This window comes from Lampetra fluviatilis, chromosome 61 (assembly GCF_964198595.1).
Source record: "Lampetra fluviatilis chromosome 61, kcLamFluv1.1, whole genome shotgun sequence".
Lineage (NCBI taxonomy): Eukaryota > Metazoa > Chordata > Hyperoartia > Petromyzontiformes > Petromyzontidae > Lampetra > Lampetra fluviatilis.
The window spans coordinates 5,215,670-5,234,827 of NC_136335.1; the positions used below are offsets into that span (position 1 = coordinate 5,215,670).

Sequence of the window (19,158 nt, forward strand, 5' to 3'; positions counted from 1 at the left end):
CCATTTACGCTTGCATTACACGTAGAGTATTAATCTGGCTTCATTGCGACCTGCTCCATACTCGCATTCCATGCACAGACGAATATCAGTTTCATTTTCAGTTTCATTTATTAGGTGTAGCTCTGTGAGCCATTCGGCTCTTGAATCGGGTGAAACCGCAACAAACAAAAAACATGAACAAGAAAACATCTTCAAGTGACTATGCGCAAACAGAAAAATCCAGGAAAAAACTGCAAAGTCTTCCAGAAAAAAAGCACCGTACACCAACGCTGTGCACAAATCCCAGTGGGATGCAAGGCAAACAACAACAACCACAAGACAACTTAGATTACAGCCATCATTCTAACTCCGTACTACAACAAACAAACATGGCCAAACTAAAACAACTTTTCGAAATCACCAAAATAAAGCCATAAAAGCAATGTAACAGTGATCATAGGAACTGTGACCGAAATTTCACAATAAACGACATAAACAACATGTACCACCAAACCCTGCAGCCATAAGCTGGCTGCATGAGTCACTCCACACAAGCAGGAGTATCAGTAGGAGTCATAATATAGGTTTTTGGGTCAAATCGCGTTATTTATAAATGTGTCATAACCCTCCACCACCCGACACGGCCAAACAGTAAAAAAGGTGTCACGTTTTTTAATAGGACAAAATTAAGAAGTGAATGATTTCGTCCTTTGAAAAACGTGACACATTTTTTACTGTTTGGCAGTGTCGGGTGGTGGAGGGTTACGACACATTTATAAATAACGCGATCTGACCCAAAAACCTATATTATGAATAATATTGGTCGCGAAAGCCTACGTGTTAAACCATCAGTAGGAGTATCTACATTTTTCAAATGCACCTTTAAAGATCAGCACACTAAATCAATATGGAACTTCACATAGGAACCGCGTATATGCATGGACTGTACGTGCACACGGTGGCCCGAAAAGTCAAGGCACGTGAAGATATATTCATTTTAACAAAACACAAAGGGTCATTTAATTTATTTTAGCAAATTATCACGAATGCATGATGTGAAATGAACGTAGGACTATTTTTTTTAAGATCGCAGGTGTAATTACAGGTGTAATGAAAATAAAACAAAAAATAAGAAATCACGACGTTTCGATCGCAACACATATCATCCAGCAGTGGAAATGCTGAACCAGCGAGAGAGCTGTTACAACAAGAGGTTATTTATGTTATTTTTGGTTTTATTTAATTTTTCTACCTACGTGACTTCACCGAAATAGCCAAAGAATATGGATTCCTGCAGTCACGAAAGCTTCAAATCAAGATTACCGGTGGAATCTTTCCTCACCAATTCTATTTTACGTCACTTTATTTTGGTGATTTCGAAAAGTTTTTTGGTTTGGCCATGTTTTGTTTGTTGTAGTACGGAGTTAGACTGATGGCTTTAATCTAAGTTGTCTTGTGGTTGTTGTTGTTGTTGTTTGACTTGCATCCCACTGGGATTTTTGCACAGCGTTGGTGTACGGTGATTTTTTCTGGAAGACTTTGCAGTTTTTTTCCTGGATTTTTCTGTTTGCGCGTAGTCACTTTAAGATGTTTTTTTGTTCATGTTTTGTTTTTTGTTTTATTGCGGTTGCACCCGATTCAAGAGCCGATTGGCTCACAGGGCTATACCAAATAAGCTGAACTGAACTGAATTAATTCACGGTTCCATGGTAGAGTTTTGCGAACGACGGATGCGGGGTGACCCCTCCACAGGAAGAAGAACCGTAGCTATTAAATAACAATAATATATATATTAAATCTCACTTAAAGAATAAACAATTAAAATAAATTAATTACAGTGCTTTGTTTATTAAATGAAATAACCCAATTTGCCCTGAAATTTGGTAGCAAGTGACAGAGCAGCGCTCATAGAGCCAGACTGAGACACATTTGGGGTTATCGGGGTACAGTGTTGCTATATAATAGCTCAGTGGGCCTTAGCTGGTGGTGTAAAAACAAAAAACCACGTTGCCCCGAGGCTGGGGGAAGCGAGGCTATGAGACCCATTTGAGATAATTGCCTGTGTACAGCCTCCCCCCTTTGTCAATCTGTGTTTTAGCCTCTCCGTGTCCTTCGGTAAATATATTAGGCTAGAATACCCACCCACCCACACACACCCCCACCCACACCCACCCACACCCACCCACCCACACCCACACCCACCCACCCACCCACCCACACCCACCCACACTCACTCACACCCACTCACACCCACTCACACCCACTCACACCCCCACCCACACCCACCCACACCCAACCACACCCCCACCCACACCCACCCATGTGTCTCCCCCTGGGGGCTGGCGGGGTGGGTGGGGGCGAGGGAGGGAGGCAGGTAGGCAGGTAGGGAGGGAGGTAGGGAGGTGTGGGTCCTGGGAAGGTTGCTCTCATCCTCCTCGCTAAAACTGCACAAGCCACGGCAGCAAGCAGCACGAATAGCGGATGGTACCTTGATGCAAAAATGGAAACATTAAAAAAAAACTGTCCATTGGTGTTGGACCAAAAGACGCCTTTTGGCGTCATCTGGTCCAACACCAATGGAGACTAGGCTCTAAGGAAAGCTGTCTCGGGTGTGGACCAATCAACTTCAAGGACAGTGCATATCATTACCATTATCAGAGTTGTTTCTTTTTGTTTGCATTTTGACTGCTTGTGTTGTGGTTATTGCAAACATGATGCCTTGTATAAAGGTGTCAGTTTTGTACCAGTTTAAAGGGTAAAAACCTACTACTACCCATAGACTCAGCACTACCCATAAACTCAGCACTGCAGTACATAGACTCAACACTGCCCATAGACTCAGCACTGCCCATAGACTCAGCTCTGCCCATAGACTCAGCACTGCCCATAGACTCAACACTGCCCATAGACTCAGCACTGCCCATAGACTCAGCTCTGCCCATAGACTCAGCACTGCCCATAGACTCAACACTGCAGTCCATAGACTCAACACTGCCCATAGACTCAACACTGCAGCCCATAGACTCAACACTGCCCATAGACTCAACTCTGCCCATAGGCACAGCACACAGGTGATACACACACAGGTGACACACACGCAAGTGACACGCACGCAGAATCACAACCAGAATATTTATTTCTACCGGAGGTATCCGACGAGCAATGCGGCTCTTTTTTCACACACGTCCAGCAGTCTAAGATGATGTCGCCCCCCGCGCCTCCCCCGCGCCGCTCTCGACCCCCACGACCCCCTCGCCCCCCTCTCCCCCCTCGCCCCCTTCGCCCCCCGGGACCCCCTCGCCCCCGTGCTGCGCGTCGCGGTGCCGCCGCAAGTCGACGCGGCGCTGGAAGCCGCGGCCGCAGAGGTCGCAGGCGAAGGGCTTGAAGCCCGTGTGCTTGCGCGAGTGCGTGATGAGGTTGGAGCTCTGGCTGAACGCCTTGCCGCACACGGAGCACTTGTGGGGCTTCTCACCTGTGTGTGTGTGGGCGGGGCAAGGAACACGATGGGGGTAGGGGGGTCGACTCAGTATGTACCATCTGTGTCTATGTCACGTGTGTGTGTGTGTCACTTGTGTCAGGCCTGGCACAAGCGTCGTGGTGACGTCACCGCCACTTAGTGGCGATTGGCGGTTGTTGTCACGTGTGTGTGTCACCTGTGTGTGTGTGTGTCACGTGTGTGTCACCTGTGTGTGTGTCACCTGTGTGTGTGTCACCTGTGTGTGTGTGTCACTTGTGTGTGTGTGTCACCTGTGTGTGTATCACCTGTGTGTGTGTCTCACTGTGTGTGTGTGTCACGTGTGTGTATGTGTCACCTGTGTATGTGTGTGTCACCTGTGTGTGTGTCACCTGTGTGTGTGTAGGTGTGTAAGTGTGTGTGACCAGCGGTGTCAAGATCGGCCTCAGTGGAGGAGGCTCGTGAAGGACGCTACTGGGCAGTTGGAGGCAGTCGCCCTCCAACAACAACGGAGGGCGGAGGAGCGACGCTCACAACAACGAGCGGAGCGCCGGGTGGCTAAAGCACAGCAAGTTGGCACAGTAGGGGGCACAGGTGGTGCATCAGCCAGTCATCTCGGTCATCTCGGTCAGTCGACCCGTGGCACCTGGGTCTGCCCCGTGACCTCCTGCCAGCGGGCGTTCGATACTTCACGTGGCCTCAGGGTGCACATGGCCTGGCACAAGCGTCGTGGTGACGTCACCGCCACTTAGTGGCGAATGGCGGTTGTTGTTGTTGTGTTGTGTGACACCCGTGTGCATTTAGGTGTGTGTGTCTCACCTGTGTATGGGTGTGTATATATTTCTCACCTGTATGTAGGTAGGTGTTTCGGTGTGTGTGTGTGTCTCACCCGTGTGTATGAACATGCGCGTGTATATATCTCAACTGTGCGTATGTAGGTGTGAGTATATCTCACCTGTTTATAGGTGTGTGTCTCACCCGTGTGTATGAACACGTGTGTAGGTGTGCGTGTATCTCACCTGTGTATGTGTAGGTGTGTGTGTATATCTCGCCCGTGTGTGTGGGAACGTGTGTGTGTAAGTGTATGTGGGGAGCGGTAGTGTAGCGGTTAGTGCGCTGTGTTATAAACTCGAATTCGATTCCCGCTCACGGCCAACACCAGTGACGATGATCTGAACCGGTCCCGGGCCTCCCCTAGGTCGACTCAGCCTAAAATTAGTACCCGGTGCGATGTGTAAACATCGCCACTGGGCAGTCAAAGGCGGGCGGGCGTGGTGCTGGCCACCCACACCCTCGTGTGCCGTGCCGGCCTTCATAGTTGCTCGCTAACAGCACTTGCCCCTACAGTCTGTTAAGGCTATATGGGGGAATCTTTATCTTTGTAGGTGTGTGTTTAGGTGGTCGTGCGTGTCTCACCTGTGTGTATGAAGGTGTGTGTGTAGGTCTCACTCAGAATCAGTCGAGCGCATTATCTTTTTATCGGTTGCGTAACGTTGTGTGGAAGCTACACGAAGCTTCAGGTCTTCTCGGCCACGGTCATTCCCTCCCTTCTCTACGTTTGCGAAACGTGGACCCCCCTAATGGAGCATCTCCGCCGGTTAGAAACATTTAGGCTGGCCTGCCTTCGATCCACCCTGGGTTTAACCAGGCTGGATTGTGTGAGCAGCTCACAAATCCTTGAAGGATCTGGGCAAAGTCCCATCGGTGAGCTCCTTCGACAGACAAGGCTGCGTTGGCTGGGTCATGTAGCCCGCATGCACAGCCACCGCATGCCTAAGCAGCTTTTGTTCGGCCGGATCGAGGGGGCTAAACGGGCGCGGCACGGGCTAGAGAAGAGATGGAGTGATGTGGTACAGGAGGACGTGGAGCTGAGTGGACTTGCCGATGACTGGTACCAGCGGTGTCAAGATCGGCCTCTGTGGAGGAGGCTCGTGAAGGACGCTACTGGGCAGTTGGAGGCAGTCGCCCTCCAACAACAACGGAGGGCGGATGAGCGACGCTCACAACAACGAGCGGAGCGCCGGGTGGCTAACGCACGGCAAGTTGGCACAGTAGGGTGCACAGGTGGTGCATCAGCCAGTCATCTCGGTCATCTCAGTCAGTCGACCCGTGGCACCTGGGTCTGCCCCGTGACCTCCTGCCAGCGAGCGTTCGTTCGACACTTCATGTGGCCTCAAGGTGCACATGGCCTGGCACAAGCGTCGTGGTGACGACACCGCCACTTAGTGGCGAATGGCGGTTGTTGTTGTGGTGTGTGTGTCTCATCTGTGTGTATGAAGGTGTGTGTGTAGGTGTGCGTGTCTCACCTGTGTGTATGAAGGTGTGTGTGTAGTTGCGTGTGTGTGTAGGTGTGTGTGTGTGTGTGCAGGTGTAGGTGTGTGTGTAGGTGTGCGTGTGTCTCACCTGTGTGTATGAAGGCGTGTATGAAGGTGTGTGTGTAGTTGCGTGTGTGTAGGTGTGTGTGTGCAGGTGTAGGTGTGTGTGTGTAGGTGTGTGTGTAGGTGTGCGTGTGTCTCACCTGTGTGTATGAAGGTGTGTATGAAGGTGTGTGTGTAGGTGTGTGTAGGTGTGTGTGTGTAGATGTGTGTGTAGGTGTGTGTGAGTAGGTGTGTGTGTAGGTGTGCGTGTGTCTAATCTGTGTGTATGAAGGTGTGTATGAAGGTGTGTGTAGGGGTGTGTAGGTGTGTGTGTAGATGTGTGTAGGTGTGTGTGAGTAGGTGTGTGTGTAGGTGTGTGTGTGTGTCTCCCCAGTGTGTATGTGTGTGTGTAGGTGTGTAGGTGTGTGTGTCTCACCTGTGTGTATGAATGTGTGCTTCTTCATGTCGGACTTCTGGTGGAAGCGCTTGCCGCAGTAGGCGCAGGGGTAGGGTCTCGTGTCCGAGTGGATGAGCAGGTGGGTGGACAGCGTGGACGAGCGCTTGAACGCCTTGCCGCAGATGTCGCACGCGAAGCTGCGCTCCTGCACACACGGCAGCCAACCACACAGCCACTCAACCACTTAACCAACCACATAACCACACAGCCACTCAACCACACAACAAACCACATGCACTTAACCAACCACATAACCACACAGCCACTCAACCACTTAACCACACGACCAACCACACAGCCACTCAACCACTTAACCAACCACATAACCACACAACCACTTAACCACTTAACCACACAACAAACCACACAGCCACTCAACCACTTACCCAACCACATTAACACACAACCACTCAACCACTTAACCACACAACCAACCACATAACCACTCAACCACTTAATCACACAACCAACCACATAACCACACAACTATTCAACCACACAACCAATCACACAACCACTTAACCACTTAATCATCCACATAACCAAACAACCATTCAACCACTTAACCACACAACCAATCACACAACCACTCAACCTCTTAACCACCCACAATACCAGACAACCACTCAACTACTTAACCACACAACCAACCACACAACCACTCAACCACTTAACCACTTAACCACCCAAACGGCCACTCAACCACTTAACCACTCAACCACCCACACAGCCACTCACTTCCTAACAGGGAAACTCACCAGCTCGACACAACCAATCAACTACAGCACAACCGCTTGACCACTCACTAATACCACCACTCAACCACTCACCAGCACCATCACTCAACCACGCAACGAGCACAAACACCTGCTCAACCATTAACTCAACCACTCAACCACTCACCGTTCACTCTACCACTCACACCAACACTCAACCACTCACCGGCACCATCACTCAACCTTGCAATGAGCACAAACACCTGCTCAACCATCAACTCTACCACTCACCATGAGCCAGTGTGGGGACTGTGTACCCAAATGCGTTTCGTTATCAAATTAACTCTTTGTTAAAAGCCATCTCGTTTTCCTCTTTATTTAATTATCCTCATCCATGTTTTGCCTGCAGTGAATTGGCACCGTATGTGTGCATCTACATTGGGCATTATTACGGTATTGTGTTGCTCAAACAATCACTTTCATTTGTTTGTCAAACACGTCGCGAATGGCATTCGCACTTCGCCCGTTCGCGTCTCGCGTTTCATTTGATTTCTACAAATCGCGGGTGCGATGGCTGTTACATCGCAATTGGTAGCTGTTGAGGCAGCGACGTGGACCCTGATAGCGACGACAAGGCCATGGAACCAGTGACAGGACTCTATCCCGATCCCTACAGCGACTGGAGCGCCGCGGTGGCTCGGAGATGTTAACTCCCTCGCCTGGTGCGCAGGAGGTTGTGGGTTCGATCCCGACCCTGACGCCTGCTGCTGTATATTTGGAGTTTGCGTGTCTCTCTCTTTGTCCGTGGTCGCGTGGATTTTTCTCCGGGTCCTGCGTTTTTTTACCACCGCATTTAGAAACGTGGCGTTGAGAGTGTTTGGCTTGTTTTTAATTTCCACGTCGTGATAAGCCCCTTCATTGGGCTATCATTTGCGATAGCCGGGTCGCTTCTGAAAAGGCGCTACATAGCTTAGTGCGCCCTACTAGGTATTCATTTTACATGTATATAGTTTATCTTATATTCCTGTTTGGACAACATCCGAAAAATTAGAGAGAGAAAGAGAGATCAATGTCACCGCAACCCCACGGGAGGAAGAAAAGAAAACACTTCTCAGGTGAAGACGACGATGCGACCACGAGGTGCATTCGATGGGGGACAGAGCGCCTTGCCATGGCGCTACCGCGAGCCGCACCTCCGCTAAGCACGGGCGGCTGAGGGCGGTGCGAAAGAGATTCAACATACAAGTCAAAGACAAACAGATCCCCCGTATAGCCCAAACAAACTGTTGGGGCAAGTGCTGTTAGAGAGTAGCACCTATGAAGGCCGGCACGGCACACGAGGGGGTGGGTGGCCAGCACCAAGCCCGGCAGATTTTGTCTCAGCAGTGGCCACGTTTACTACGCACCGCACCCAGCTACTCATTTGAGGCAGAGTCAACTTAGGGGACGCCTAGGACCGGTTCAAATAATCGTCACTGGTGTTGGCCGTGAGCGGGAATCGAAGTCGGGTCGCCAGGTTCGTAGCGCAGTGCGCGAACCGCTCCACCACCGCTCAACATGCAAACACGACACACGCGGTCGTGCCATGCGTGCATGTTTGAACGGTCGCGTTCGGGCGACAATCTCGACGAGCCACGCGCCCGCCAGGCCAATGAGCGCGCGCGCTCGCGGAACGTGCGGTTTGTGTCCGCGAGCGCGGGGATTTTTTGGCGGGAACGTTCAGGGCGCATCCGATTGGCTGGACTTTGACAACGCCCACGGCCTAACGCTTCCGGTTACGATGACGTCATTATCGTGTGGACATATGTAGCGTGACGTTGATTCTAAATGTGGAGGGAAAAAAACTGGAGCACCTTGAGAAAAATCCCGACGACCACGGGGAGAAAGACACGCAAACTCCAAATATACAGCAGGTGTCAGTGTCGGGATCGAACCCATGATCTCCTGTATACCAGGCGAGGTAGTTAACATCTCCTAGCCACCGTAATGATGATGAGAGAGACACGCAAACTCCAAATATACAGCAGGCGTCAGTGTCGGGATCGAACCCACGACCTCCTGCGCACCGGGCGAGGTAGTTAACATCTCCTAGCCACCGTGATGATGATGAGAGAGACACGCAAACTCCAAATATACAGCAGCAGGCGTCAGTGTCGGGATCGGACCCACGACCTCCTGCGCACCAGGCGAGGGAGTTAACATTTCCTAGCCACCGGCATGAAAACTCAGCCCCCCCACGGCGTCGGAGCCGATACAATAACAGTGGACATCATCAAATAATGGGAGCAGCTGTTTAAACAGAATTGGCAGGATCTGCTTACTGATCGTTTGCACAGAAATCGAACACCTCAATTTGCAGGAATCATTGCCTCAAAAATCGTGCTTTTCTGCTCGAAACTGATTTGAGGAATTACGGGGCAAGTTTGCTGCGCACTGCGCTTTGAAACGAACCTTCGCCACCTGAGTTAAAATCCCGGACAGGGCGATAAGCACCGTGTGAGGAGCGATGCCTGAACCTGTCCCGATCGCCGCCTTTAGCAGCCCGCACTGACCAGCGTATGGTCAAAAAATCCACCGTTACCGACCTGGTGTGGTGAGCATTGCCTCCACCCGGTCATGAATTTATAACAAAGGAGCTCTGCTTTCTTTGTTTACATTTTAAAATCATCTTTAAACTGCTTGTCATTGGAAGGGCGTTGAGACCACATTGCTATTGACCCTGTGAATTGCTCGAATTTGATTTTAAATCAAATAATCAACACTTTTAACCAAACAAACAGCGATTGGGACACCCAGTAACCATCCTTTTTGCCGCTGTCACCTTCGTCGCTGTTATTGTGATGATGGTGGCTTCATCATCACCAGCATCATCATCATCGTGAGCAGTGCCATTACCTGCGTGTGCGTGGCGTGGTACTGCTCCAAGCTCTGTGGTGGTGGTGTTGGTGATGGTGGTGATGGTGGTGATGGTGGTAGTGGTGGAGATGGTGGTGGTGATGGTGGTGGTGATGGTGGTGGTGATGTTGGAGATGATGGTGATGGTGGAGATGATGGTGATGATGGTGGTGATGGTGATGATGGTGGTGGTGATGGTGGTGATGATGGTGGTGGTAATGGTGGTAGTGATGGTGAGATGGTGGTGGTGATGGTGGTAATGGTGGTGGTGATGATGGTGGAGATGGTGGTAGTGATGGTGGTGATGGTGGTGATGGTGGTAGTGATGGTGGTGATGGTGGTGGAGATGGTGGTGATGGTGGTGATGGTTGTGATGGTGGCTGTATCATCATCAACATCATCATCACGAGCAGTGCAGCTACCTGTGTGTGCGTGGCGTGATGCTGCTCCAGGCTGTGCTCGTGGCCGAAGCTGCGGTCGCAGCGAGCGCACGCGAAGGGCCTCGCCCCGCTGTGCGCGCGCCGCACGTGCACCTCCAGGCCGTGCGGCGTGGAGAACACCTGGCGGGGAGGGGCAGCAGCACACAACAGGTGCGGGAGTCCTCTAATTACGAGATTCGACTTAGGAACATTCGACTTACGAACAGACATCTGGAACCTAACTCGTTCGTAAGTAGAAGAATCCCTGCAGAGGCACAGATCCCGCGTCTCACGTGCCTGTCCCCATTGGAATTCCCGTGTCCAGTCCGGATTCTAAACTAAAATCGAAACTTTTTATTTTATTTTACAAGGTAAGGCCCCGCTGAGCTACGTAGCACTTTTTCAGCAGCGACCTGGCTATCACAAATGATAGCTCAACGGAAGTGGCTTACCATCATCATCGTAAACGCGTGGTGTTGATTTTAAATGTGTAGGGAAATCCCGGAGGACCCGGAGAAAAATCAACGCGACACGGGAGAGAGAAACACGCAGACTCCAAATATACAGCAGCAGGCGTCAGGGTCGGGATCGAACCCACGACTTCCTGTATACCAGGCGAGGTAGTTAACATCTCCTAGCCACCGTGATGAAGATGAGAGAGAGACACGCAAACTCCAAATACACAGCAGCAGGCGCCAGGGTCGTGATCAAACCCACGCCCTGTACACCAGGCGAAGTAGTTAACATCTCCTAGCCACCGTGATGAAGATGAGAGAGAGGGAGAGACACGCAAACTCCAAATATACAGCAGCAGGCGCCAGGGTCGGGATCGAACCAACGACCTTCTGTATACCAGGCGAGGTAGTCAACATCTACTAGCCACCACGCTCAGCGTGACAGGTGCCCTTGACTGCTCCTGCGGGGGAGTGGTGGCGCAGCGGTTAGCGTGCTGGCGCTACGATACGAACCCACCGACCCGAGTTCCATTCCCTGTTCACGGCCAACAGCGGGTTCTGGGCCTTCCCCTAGGTCGACTCGGCCTCAAGAAAATGAATAAAATATATAGTGTCCCGCTGCCCCACGTGTCAAACATCGGCATTCGGTGGGAACAACAAAATTGTCCGGGAGCGCCGTGCCGGTCGTCGTCGCTGCTTCTCCTCGCTGACTGCACTTGCCCCAACCACCTGCTGAGGCTACACAGTGAGGGTGGTGGTTGACCCTTTGCCATTGCCCTTGCCTCACCTTTTTGCACTGCACGCAGGTGCAGGCCCCGCCGTGGAGCAGCAGCCGCGCCCTCAGCAACTCGAGCCCCGAGCCGGGAGTCGAACCGTGACCCCGAGGTTCCTGCGACCTCCACCCTCCTCCAGCCTCGGGGTCGTGACCCAGCCGGGGGACAGGCGCGGGGCGGGGTGCAGGTGGAGGAGAGGGGGTGGGGGCCCCAGGGCGGGGGGTGCCACTGGGAGCTGGGGGGGTCGCCTGTGAATGGGGTGGGGGCACGGAGGGATTTGGGGCGGGGGTGGGGGAAGTGGTAGAGGGGAGGTGGGGAGAGGGGGGATAGAGGGGGGTGGGGAGAGGGGGGATAGAGGGGGATGGAGGGGGGGGGTAGGGGGATAAAGGGGGGGGGGGCGTGGGGAGAGGGGGGATAGAGGGGGGGGGGTATGGAGAGGTGGATAGAGGGGGGATAGAGGGGGGTGAGAGGGGGGGATAGAGGAGGGATGGGGAGGAGGGATAGAGGGGGTGTAGGGGGCGGGGGATAAAGGGGGGGGGGTGGGGAGAGGCGGGATAGAGGAGGGATGGAGAGGGGGGATAGAGGGGGGGGGATAGGAAGAGGGGGGATAGGGGGAGGGGGCATCAGTAGATGGTAATTATTGTGGGGGGCACTGATGTAGTCGTAGTCTAGGGGGCCCGCAACCAAAGCATTCCTTTGGGGCGTGGGTGGTGGGGGTTGAGGTTTGATTCGCTAAAGAAAGAAACAACCGCCCATCACTACTGCAACAGCCACAATGCACTGCGGTGGACAACGAGAGACGCTGGCGGTACCCCACGAGTCGGCGTCACGAGTTGGTGGGTGGGATTGATATCTCACATGAAACTATTTTATTGTCCAGCTATGTACGTGTGTGTGTGTGTTTGTATGTGGGGAGCGGTGGCGGTTAGCAAGCCGAGCTACTGAACCCGGCGACCCGGGTTCGATTCACGCTCACGGCCAACACCGGTGACGATTATTTGAACCGGTCCTGGGCCTCCCCTAGGTCGACTCAGCCTTAAATGAGTACCTGGTGCGGTGGGTAAACATCGCCACTGGGGAGGCAAAGGCGGTTGGGCGTGGTGCTGGCCACCCACCCCCTCGTGTGCCGTTCCGGCCTTCGTAGATGCTCGCTAACAGCACTTGCCCCAACAGTCTGATAATGCTATAATGGTGAATCTTTGTGTGTTTTGAACTTATTTCGCACCGTACGTAGCCAACCGTGCTAATTGGAGGTCCGGGGAAGGCCAACTGAGCTCATGTAGCTCGTTTTCAGAGCGACCTGGCCACAAATGATAGCCCAACGAAGTCGCTCATACCATCGCGTGCAAATTTATAAGCGGCCAAATAATCTAAACGCGAGATGTTGATTCTAAATGTGTAAGGAAAAGACCGGAGGATCTGGATAAAAATCCACGCGACCACGGGGGGAGAGAGCGAGACACACACAAACTCCAAATATACAGCAGCAGGCGTCGGGATCGGGATCCAACCGACTACTTCTTGTGTACGAGGCAAAGGGAGAACCCCCCCCTCACCCCAGAATTGGGGGGGGGGGGGTTAGGAGGCCACTGGGCGAGGCCTGTATCACCCGAAACGTCACACACACGGTGGGGCAGGTGTCGAACTGTGAACACGTTCTCTGTGGCCCGCGACCAGAGCTCCTGCTGCTGCTGCCTCTTCCCCGAGTTACACGGCACCGTTGACTCAGAACAGCCCAACACACACTAAATTAATACGGTGGCTTAGGAGATGTTGACTACCTCGCCTGGTATACAGGAGGTCGTGGGTTTGATCCCGACCCTGACGCCTGCTGTATATTTGGAGTTTGCGGTGTCTCTCTCTCATCATCATCATCATCACGGTGGCTAGGATATGTTAACTACCTCGCCTGGTATGCAGGAGGTCGTGGGTTCGATCCCGACCCTGACGCCTGCTGTATATTTGGAGTTTGCGTGTCTCTCTCTCTCTCATCATCATCACGGTGGCTAGGAGATGTAAACTTCCTCGCCTGGTATACAGGAACTCGTGGGTTCGATCCCGACCCTGACGCCTTCTGTATATATATATATTTCCCTCCACATTTAGAAACATGCGTTCTTGACTTGCTAAAAATGCCCACGTGTTGATCAGCCACTTCGTTGAGCTATCATTTGTGGCCAGGTCGCTTCTGAAAAAAGAGCTTACGTAGTAGCTCATGGTCTATACCTAGTGAAATACAATTTTAAATAAAAAGTGTTGCCTTTGTTTGCCTGCTCTTGTTACCGACTTCATCCTCGACCTGAACAATGCCCCCCAATGTGGAGTCGTGTTGATGATGAGAAAGTTGGTCGGGTCGTTATGGCTGAGCCGGCGCTGCTGAGATGCCTGGGTTCCAATCCGGGTTCCAGCTGCTGCCCGAGATTAAACAGTGTTCTCAAGTGTTGCTAGTTGATGGTCTCAGCCTGGTTATTAATGACTCACATAGAGACCCATAGACTCACACAGAGACCTATAGACTCATATAGAGACACACAGACTCACACGGAGACTCATAGATTCACACGGAGACTCATAGATTCACACAGAGACGAATGGACTCACAGAGAGACCCATAGACTCACACAGAGACACATCGACTCAAACAGAGACTTATAGACTCACACAGAGAGACCCATAGACCCACAGAGAGGCCATTGAACTCACACAGAGACCCATGGACTCACACAGAGACTCATAGACTCACGTAGAGAGCCATATACTCAAACAGATACATTTAGCCTTACACAGAGACCCATAGACTCACATAGAGACCCAAAGACTCACACAGAGACCATTGAACTCACACAGAGACTCATATACTCACATAGAGAGCCATAGGTCTCACAGAAAGAGTCATAGACTCACATAGATACCAATATACTCACAGAGACCCATATACTCACGTAAAGACCTATAGACTCACCACGCAGATACTCAGACTCAAATAAAGACTCATAGACTCACGTAGAGATCTCCGGTATTTCCCTCCACATATAGAAACAATGTCGGTTTAGAGTGATTGGCTGCTACAAATGTTGACGCGATAAGCCAGTTTGTTGAGCTTCCATTTGTGGCCAAGTCGCTTCTGAAAAAAAGCTAACATAGCTAAGGGGGCATTGCCCGGTAGAAAAAAAAATACCCCACAAAAATAGTAAATAATAAAACTCGACTCGCATAGAGGAAGGATACCTGGCTGGGGTTCCTGCTCCCCCGATCTGGGACTCCGAATCCCGGGCCACAGCTCCCCTGGAAGATGGGGAGGGAGGGAAGGGTGGGAGACGGGGAGGGAGGGAAAGGTAGGAGAAGGGGAGGCGCGGGTCCAGGTGTGAACAGTGAACGCGCAGACCCCCATGCAGATTTGGTGCTCACGATACGGCTGACGGAAATGGGTCTCCACCACCATAGAAGGGGTGAGCACCTCTGTAGACGCCGTGGCGTAACTACGTGGGCGTTTACACACCGCGTCGGGAACTCATTTGGCGCTGAGTCGACCTAGGGGGAGAAGGCCCAGGACGGGTTCAGATATAATCATCACTGGTGTTGGCCGTGGGCGGGAATCGAACTCGGGTGGGCCACGTTCGTAGCGTGGGGCATTAAAACCGCTACGCCACCACTCCCTACCACCACCACCAGCAGCGTAGCCACCGCCACTACCAGCGTAGCCACTACCACCACCAGCGAAGCCACCACCAGCGTAGCCACCACCACCAGCGTAGCCACCACATGGGTGGCAAGGCGAGGTTTAAAACAATTAGGTTTGATAAGGTTTAAGTAAACAACCTCAATATCCCGTTGGGCCAGTTAGGGTGAGGTTTTGATGTTTATTTTTTAAAGACGCCATTTTGTTTTTTGCAGGAAGTCTGACTGAAGTAACAGACTGCGGAAATCTGGAGCCTGGAAATGAGAAATCTTGGCATTACCTGAGTTACTAGTGTCATCAAACGAACCACCGCGAGCAGGATCATGGATCAGGACCTGAATGAGGATTTACTCGATTCCGAACAATGTGATAGTGATGTCGTAATTGTGATGGGGGGAAATGCAGTGGCCAACGCGGAGAAGGATGGAGTGGCCGACGAGGCGTCGGGGAATGCAGGGAAGGCCAGAGGACACTCGATAGGCCAGTTTTGGCCCGACTTCACCGATGATCCGGAACCGCACAAGTTGAAGAGTGCCGTCTGCAAACATTGTCGCATCAGATTCAACCATCACAAGGAGAATGAGCAGGCAATGAGGCACCTGAATGCATGCGCCGCTTTTCGGAGGGCAACGAATGTCACCGAGATAGATGATCGTCCCGAGTGGCATACGTCGAACAAGAAGTGGGTGAAGACATCGAAGGCAAGCGGCAGCTCAACTCCATCTACATCGAATGCTTCGTCGATGAAGCAAGGATCGATCAAAGATCACCTAATACCAAAGCTCGATAAGCAAACGAAGGAGAAAGTTCGAGCAGGCCACAGCAATGCATTACTTTGTCTCAGGCACGTCGTTCCAGCGGGTCGAAGAGGAGAACCTGGTAATCGCTGTGTAGGCCCTTCGCCCAGATGCGGTGCTGCCGAACAGGACAAGGCTGGCCGGACCATTGCTCGACAGGGCGTACATCGACATGAAGAAGAAGGTTGACAGCATCCTGGACAATAAGCCCGTTTGCCTGACATCTGATGCGTAGATAAACATCAAGAATGATCCGATTGTGAACTACATGGTCAGATCGCCGTCCACAACGTTGTTTCTCGAGTCGGTGTCCACTGGAAAACAGGGCCACAACGCTGACTGGATCGCCTCGGATCTTCAACGTGTGATGGCGTCCCATCAGAAGACTACATTCGCTGGCGCGGTCACCGAAAACAACACATCCACCAACAAGAATGCGTGGGAACAGCTCTCGACGGCTCACCCATCCTCCTATTTCAAAGGCTGTACGTCGCATGGTCTGCTTTGCTTGTCATGGACATATTCTCTTCCACGAAGATGAGGAAAGCCGGTCAATCAGAACACACATACTCGATCGACTATCTGTTCGAGTACCTGCTTGAGTTCATCGTGGGGTGCAAGGACACGGTCAAATTGTTTCACAACAGTCGCGTTCTCAAGGCAACTGCAGGCTGAACAGAAGATCGCTGGCGTTCGAGCGTTGGTTCGGCCGGCTCCTACACGTTGGGGAACGATCAAAGGCTGTTGCGAGACACTGTTGTCGTCGGAGAGGATTCTGCATTCCATCGTCACAGCTCGTGACTTCATCAGGAGGACGGCAGCTCAGAAATCCGAGCGCATGTGAATCAAGACCGTCATTACGAGCGACGACTTCGTCTCTCTGTTGCAGAAATCCCTCGCCATTGCCACGCCCATCGACGCATTGATTGTTAAATATCAATCCGATTCCGTATCAGTCACTGAAGTCTTGCCGGATTTTCACACAATCCATGCTGAGTTTGCCAAGCTGCATGAAGACGGTCATGCGACCACTGAAGAGATCAACTACCTCATCAAGTTGGCAGCAAGTCGCTTTCAGTTCATGTACGGAAAGGCCCCCATGGACTGGCGTATCTGTTAGATCCTCGCTTCATTGGAGAGGGCTTGAGCCCGGGTAATCGAAAAGAGCTGGAGAACATCTTACTGGAGACACCGACCGACAATGAGACGGCGGTTGAAGACGAGAGGCGCTCTTTACGCAGCTCACCGAGTACATCATCTCGGCGCAGCAGGAGAAGGATGCCGGCGGGTTTAGATTCATTACGCTGCTCAAGGGACGTAAGACACCTCGGCAGTATTGGAAGTCTGACGGCGTGGCCTGGCCCGATCTTCAGAAGATCGGCGTCAAGCTGTTCATGATGGCGACCTTCCTCTGCAGCCTCGGAGCGTAACTTCTCAACTATAGGCTTCATACACAGCGAGCTCAGGAACAGCTTGGCGCCCAGTTCGGTGGAGAAGTTGGTCTACCTCGAGAGCAACTATGGGGCCGAATGCAGTTAAATGTCCGAGGGCGACGACATGGACACGTCGGAGGAGGACTCCTGCTGATCTGGGAGTATTGCGAATACAACCATGAGGTTTATTAAGGGTTGTTAAGGGTTATTAAGGTTTGAACCTTAAACCTCAAATTCGGATGTGAAAGGATTAGGTTTTTTCCACCCCTGATCCACCACCACCAGCAGCCACCACCACCAGGGTAGCCACCACCACCACCAGCGTAGCCACCACCACCACCAGCGTAGCCACCACCACCAGCGTAGCCACCACCACCACCAGCGTAGCCACCACCACCATCAGCGTAGCCACCACCACCAGCGTAGCCACCACCACCATCAGCGTAGCCACCACCACCAGCGTAGCCACCACCATCAGCGTAGCCACCACCACCAGCGTAGCCACCACCACCATCAGCGTAGCCACCACCACCAGCGTAGCCACCACCACCATCAGCGTAGCCACCACCACCAGCGTAGCCACCACCACCATCAGCGTAGCCACCACCACCAGCGTAGCCACCACCACCATCAGCGTAGCCACCACCATCAGCGTAGCCACCACCACCAGCGTAGCCACCACCACCATCAGCGTAGCCACCACCATCAGCGTAGCCACCACCACCAGCGTAGCCACCACCACCATCACCAGAGTAGCCACCACCACCACCAGCGTAGCCACCACCAGCGTCACCACCACCAGCGTAGCCACCACCACCAGCGTCACCACCAGCAGCAGCAGCGCCACCGCCGCCTTTAGCTAGGATTTAAATGCCTCTCAGCGATGTAAGGGCGGCGTTCGCGTGAGATCTGTCGTGCAACTTGGGCCCCTGAGTGCCAGGACTGGTGCCGTACCTGTGGCCGCAGCGGCAGCATCGGCAGCGGCATCGGCAGCGCCGGACAGAGGGCGCAGCAGCAGCAGCTGCGGATGAGCGCGGCGGACCGCGCGCGTCTTGACGAGGAACGAGCGCGGCATCGCCTCCTCCTCTCTCTTCCTCGCCCCTGTCTGCTCTTTGCTAGCTGATGACTCTGCACCCACCCGCTTCCTTGCGTGCGTTGAACTTCCTTCACACCAGCGCGCGTAGTCAACCGCTCTAATCGGAGATGCAAAGGGAAGGGGGGGGGACAAACTAAACACACGCGCACGCAAAACTGTTCGAAACCAATGAGTTTGTCAATCCTAGACGATTATTTTAAAGTTCGTAGCACCACGTCTGTTGCTAATATCAATATCGGAGAGAAGAGCGTTCCAGACGGCCGCAGAAGCTACATCTGACAGCTTCCTCCTACTGCCTGATTCCTCCTGCTCCAGTTTCTGCTCCTCCCTCTGCTCTCTCCTCCTCCTCGTCCCGGGCCGAGTCACCTGTGGTGGTGTAGGGTCACAGCACCTGTCCCCCACCTGTCTGCCTGTGTGTGTGCGCGTGTGTGTGTCTCATAGGTGCTACTCGCTAACAGCACTTGCCTCTACAGTCTGTTAAGACTTGTCGGGGGATATTTGTGCGTGTGTCTGTCAGTCCATCTGTTTGTGTGTTTGTGTGTCTCTCTCTCTGTGTGTCTCTGTGTCTGTGCGTCTCTCTGTATGTGTGTGTGTGTCGCTGTTTCTGTGTGTGTCTGTGTGTGTCTCTGTGTCTCTGTGTGTGTCTCT

General features: G+C 52.5%; 1 protein-coding gene across 1 annotated transcript; it reads right to left on the minus strand.

Annotated features, from left to right (window-relative positions):
* Positions 1-3,173: 3,173 nt before the first annotated feature.
* LOC144951242 (uncharacterized) lies at positions 3,174-15,509 on the minus strand. Its single transcript, XM_078881391.1, has 6 exons — positions 15,492-15,509; positions 14,734-14,790; positions 11,520-11,753; positions 10,281-10,418; positions 6,227-6,392; positions 3,174-3,451 (listed from the first exon to the last, which is right to left on the minus strand). The coding sequence occupies exons 1-6, from the start codon at positions 15,507-15,509 to the stop codon at positions 3,174-3,176; spliced, it is 891 nt and encodes a 296-aa protein (XP_078737517.1).
* Between the last annotated feature and the right edge of the window lie 3,649 nt (positions 15,510-19,158).